Here is a 5,275-nt window from a genome sequence, read left to right as displayed (position 1 = left end):
TCACTTTGGTCCCAGCCAAGGGTCACATAGAAGCTAAAATAAATTCTGAAAGCCATTTGCATGAGCGGCTTAACTTTATTCACATGAGAGCTCAAGGGACTGGCAAGGACTTCCTCTCACATTTCTTCCGAAGGGTTGAGTTAGCTTGATGGCAGACAGAGTGAGTTGGGGAGGTGGGGGTGTTGACACAGACCAGGAGCTTGCTGTTACTCTGCATCATCGAAATTCAGTTTAATTTTTAACCTGATGGCTCGAATAGTGCCCATGCTAGGGAACAGATCTAAGGCTCGCTGGCTGGCAAGCTTTGGGCAGCCCACAAGAACAGCATCTTTAAAAAGCACACAAAGGATCTAATACTGCATTGTGAGGGTGGGACAGAGATGCTGGAGGGGCCAGCGGAGTGGCATCCCATCACAAACACAGCAGTGGAAGCTCAGGGCGCACAGCAGTCATTCCCAGGAGAGTGGCATGGCCCCTCAGTATTGGTAGGACCTCACAAGGAGCCACATAAGAAGAACCGTGATCAGAACAACTGTGAAGTTGAGAAACAGCTCCTGGGTAGACCGCTCCATCTTCAGAACGTCTGGATGAGAACTCCAGGCAAACTTCTGAGAACACACCAAGGACCTCTGGTTGGTCTTCACTTCCTAATAAAGTAAGAGACACAAAATAAGAGACTCGTGAATGTTCCCAGAAGATATTCAGTCTTCCTTAAAGGAAATGGAAGTCTTGGAAGAGGAAAGTGTTTGTGCTGACTTGCCCAACCCTTCTTCCTAAATTTATCATTGAAATCTTGGAGATATGGTCTCCTAAGAGGTAAGCACGTTAATGAGGTCAGAGTCATAGGTAACTTCAGCATCAACTTGATATAGACCTAAAATCACCTGGGAAGAAGGACTTTGTGGTGGTTTGAACAGGAACGGCCCCCAGAGACTCGCGTGTTTGAGTGCTTGGCACATAGGGAGTGGCACTATTAGGAGGTGTGGCCTTGTTGGAAAGGTGTGGCCTACTAGGAGGAGGTGTGTGGTTGTGGAGGTTGGCTCAAGGTATGCTGAGTGTGGCACCCAGCCTCTCCTTGCTGCCTGAGGATCAAGATGTGGAGCTTTCAGCTCCCTCCAGCACCGCGTCTGCCTGCAGGCTGCCATGCTTCCCTCTGTGATGACAATGGACTAAACCTCTGACCTGTAAGCCAGACCTTATTAAATGTTTTACTTTATAAGAGTTGCCGTGGTCGTGGTGTCTCTTCACAGCAGTAAAACCCTGAGGCAGAACTCAACTGAATAATTCCTCCCACATTGGGAGGCTCACAACTGCCTATAGCTCTGATGGGATCTGATGATCTTGGCCTCCTTGAGCACCTACATTCGTGAGCACATGCCCACACACAAACAGATCCACATAATTTAAAATAGTAAAAAGATATATTAAATAATAAAATAATTCTTAAAAAAAAATAGAAAGGTAGTTGAGCAAGCCAGGGGAAGTAAGTCAGTGAACAGTGTTCATGGTCTCTGTTCCAGTTTCTGCCTCCAGGTTCCTGCCCCAAGTTACTGCCCGGGCTTTTCTCCATAAAGGACTATGCCTGTAAGCTAAAAATAAACCCTTCCACCTTAAACTGATTTGCTTCTGTGTTTCACCACAGAAAGAGAAACAAACTAGAGCAGTAGATCAGACTACAGGGGCCCCTAAATCAATATGACTGGCATTTTAAGAAGAGGCAGTTAAGACACAGACATTATAGAGGGAAGACATTGTAGAAACACAGAAACAGTGGTCATTCTCAGGCCAAGAAGAAAAGCTTTAAAGGAATCAGCCTTGCCAATGTCCTGGTCTCCAACATCTGACCTCAGATTTTATTTGAAGTTAAGCTACCACTCCTCTCTGAAGCTCCAGCCTGGCAGCTAACCTTGAAAATTTTGGACGTGCCATCCTCCACAATGAAATGAACCAATTTCTCAAACACACACACACAAAGAGAGAGGGAGAGAGAGAAAGAGAAAGAGAACGTTAACTGTGTTTCTCTGAAGAATGTGGATGAACTCAGATAGCCCAGTTTCTCTTCCTGCTGTCATCCCAAGACCGGTATGTTTATCCTGTATTAGTGGCATCGTTTAGTGTAAGAAATAAAATATTACATTTTTCTCTCTCCATCTTCAGCATGTCTATATATGCGTGTTAACTTTGGTTTTTTAAATATCTGCAAGCAAGGACACTGAAACAGGAAAAACATTATAGTTTAGTTTTGCTCTTTCTTCAGATCACATTTAGGAGTAGGATAAAATCATCTTTCAGATTTAAAGATGACTTAGGTCTTCATCCAACCCTGGTGAAAGCACAAGGTAGCTCCAACAGCTGCACAGCTTCGTATAAGCCCACACTGGCGCAACGCCTGCAGAGGTCAACCAGAAGTCCCTCGCACAACAGGAACTCAGGCCAAAGAACAAGTGTTAACCTCATGAGCATTTCTGTTTCAACAAGGGCTTGTGCCAGTTATTTTTAGTCAAGCTCAGGATGTGCCTAGACTGTAAACATTTCAGACAGCAAAGATGGTATCTTCAATGTGCATACAGATTGTACGTGCAAAAAAGGATGCTCCAAGAGCGCAGGCAACGCTGTCAATCAGACTGTTAATTTTGGTTAAGTAGTGAAATCGACACTTGGTTTATACAATCAAAATAAAATCTAAGTCTTCTATATTTTAAATAATTTAAGTAGATACTATTATTTTAGGACAAAATTCTAGCATGGAAAGAAAAGTTTTAGATGGAAAGAGTACTGGTTTGCAAAAGATCGAAGTTCAAGGGGCCAAAGCTTTGTAGCAACTTTTGGCCTGACTGAATTAACTGTAACTGTTATATTTGTTGTATCATCAATGGACCAAATTATTAATTCCATAGATATCAGCAGAATAATCCATTTTGTTACATAATTGTTAGCATAATATACAGTACAATAACATACCAGATTATGCCAATGAACCCATTATAGAATCTCATTTTAAAATATAGCCAGCAATGATTGATTTATGTTTCATTTCCTTTTAGTTCTTAATTTTTATTATGTCTATGTATGTATTTGGTGCTGGGGACACATGTATGTCACAGTACACATGCAGAGGTCCAAGAACAATTTTCAGGAGTTGGTTTTCTCTTTCCTCCTGGGGAACCTGGAGATTGAATTCAGGCTATCAAATTTGGCAGCAACTGCTTTTATCTGTTGAGCCATCTTGCCAGCCACTTCTCTTTTAATTCTAATCTCTCTTTTAGCCCTTAACATGATATAAATTGTCAACTACTAGTGAAATCCTTTACAAACAGGTGCCTGGAGTAGGGAATAAGCAGAAGAAAATGAGTGACTAGGAGAGGAGAACAGAATGTTCATGAGTGTTCAGACGAGCAGAGGAGAAAGGGAAGGGATCCTGTTAGAAGAAGTGTTTACAGCAAAGGAATACTGAATGTGGCCCCACAGGACCACAAATTGGAAAAAAAACTGGCCACCAACAGTAGAATGGATGTGAAATGTGGTGTTCACATTCATTTGAATGTTGTGGAGTAAAGAAAATACGTGCTCTACTCCAGCTTCACAGAGCAAGATGGATGAATCTCACACCATAACTGTGGGATGAAAGGAGGATTTGCAAGAGTAGAAGAGAATGTGACTCCATTCGCACAAAGTCAAGAACAGGGAGCTTAATCATGTTGCTTTGGAACACAGACACAGGTGATAAAATTCAAAAAAAGGAAGGACAGACAATCTCCACACTTGGGGACAGAAGGCAGAAGGGACATAATTTGGAGTGTACCTCTGGGATGTTGCCAGCCATCTGGTTCTTGGTAAATGACAGTTACACTCGTGTCCCTTATAATTCATGTTTCAGCTACTTGCATCTTTTGCACTCTTCACATTTTTTCCAGCCTCTCCGGATTGACAGGCTGAGCACCACATGTCTCTTCTCTGTGAATTCACCTTTGCTATTTCTTGTACTTGATAGAAACCTTAAATATTTATTGTTTTGTATATTTTTAAATGAATAAAACACCAATCCAATGAATTCCCAGTGGGTGCAATTCTATCAAGGCATAACTGAAGTCTGAACGTTATGTTCACACACATCCACACCCTTTGGGAAGAATGAGAAAAGTCAGGCAGTTATTCAGTCACCCATGTTCTATTTCCCTGCTAGAAGCCCACACAAAAGTTTTGAATTCCTTTTTTTTTTTTTTTTTTGCCTTCTCTATGAGCCAAAATGGTTGTCCTATGGATGCACCAAAGCCTTAAAAACCAGCACCTAATTGTACAAGAAATTTGACATCGGTTTTCTTCTGGGATGTGGAAAAAAATATAAAAACTAGAAAAAAGAAAAACTACATATCAAAGGAAAAACCAGCAATCAATATTCACTTCACAGCTTAAGAAACTACCTATATGGTGGTTACCTGTTCCATCGGGAAATATAAGCATTAGTTAACATTTTGTTTTGAAAATTGCATACACAGAGAGACAGGGAAATATTGGTACACACAAAATCTTACCTGAAGAGGCACAAGGACACACCCAGGCTGCCCTGGACTTCTCTCTCCAACTCCAGCTGTCTCCCCGGCTGTCTGAGCTCCCGGGCTCTGGGCAGGGCCTGAAGTAATCTGAGGGAGGTGGCAATCACTGTGATGTCACTGGTGAAGCATCTCAAAGAGACAAGCTCCGAAGGTTCCAGCCTATTTGTGTTCAGGGGGACATGGTGACTAAGGCTTTGCTCCTATGGCTGCCAATTGGAAGCAACCATGCAGGGATGTGAAAACTCTCGTTGCCAGCTAACTTTTGGTGCAATGATGTGGGATTTAAACCCATCTTTTACCACTTTGTAAACGTCTCTACCGCATCTTCAGGACATCATAAAGCAAGAGCGATGGACCAATTTTAACAAACTGCTCCGCATTGCTGCCTTCACTACTCAGCACACGAAGCTAGGAAAACGTGATTTTGATTCATCACCCGTATCATTAGCTGTTTGAAATGTGAAGTGTCCTCTGCCTTGAACCCATACTCCCCACACCAAGCTCCAGAATCCCATAAGTTCTCCTTCAGAACTGACTTTTGTCCTAGCAATAGACGTTAACCCCCACCCCAATCCCATCAGCTGCCACACGTAACTTTCCATCAAAGCAATGCACAGCGAGGTCACATCTTCAACTCGCTTCTCCTGAAACAGTCGTAGAAGAACAGCTTATATCTGTGTCAGTTAAACTAGTATAGCAGTAAAAGTAGACAGCAAAGCCCA

The 5,275-nt window shown here is 42.4% G+C and overlaps 1 protein-coding gene across 1 annotated transcript; it reads right to left on the bottom strand.

Moving 5' to 3' along the window:
- Positions 1-212: 212 nt before the first annotated feature.
- Sln (sarcolipin) lies at positions 213-4,661 on the bottom strand. Its single transcript, XM_021638696.2, has 2 exons — positions 4,533-4,661; positions 213-647 (listed from the first exon to the last, which is right to left on the bottom strand). Exon 2 carries the CDS (start codon positions 570-572, stop codon positions 477-479), a length of 96 nt encoding a protein of 31 aa, XP_021494371.1. The 5' UTR covers positions 573-647; positions 4,533-4,661; the 3' UTR covers positions 213-476.
- Positions 4,662-5,275: the final 614 nt, after the last annotated feature.

Source organism: Meriones unguiculatus, chromosome 1 (assembly GCF_030254825.1).
Source record: "Meriones unguiculatus strain TT.TT164.6M chromosome 1, Bangor_MerUng_6.1, whole genome shotgun sequence".
Taxonomy (NCBI): Eukaryota; Metazoa; Chordata; class Mammalia; order Rodentia; family Muridae; genus Meriones; species Meriones unguiculatus.
Note: the sequence above shows the minus strand (reverse complement) of the source record. Positions and strands in the feature narration are given on the sequence as shown.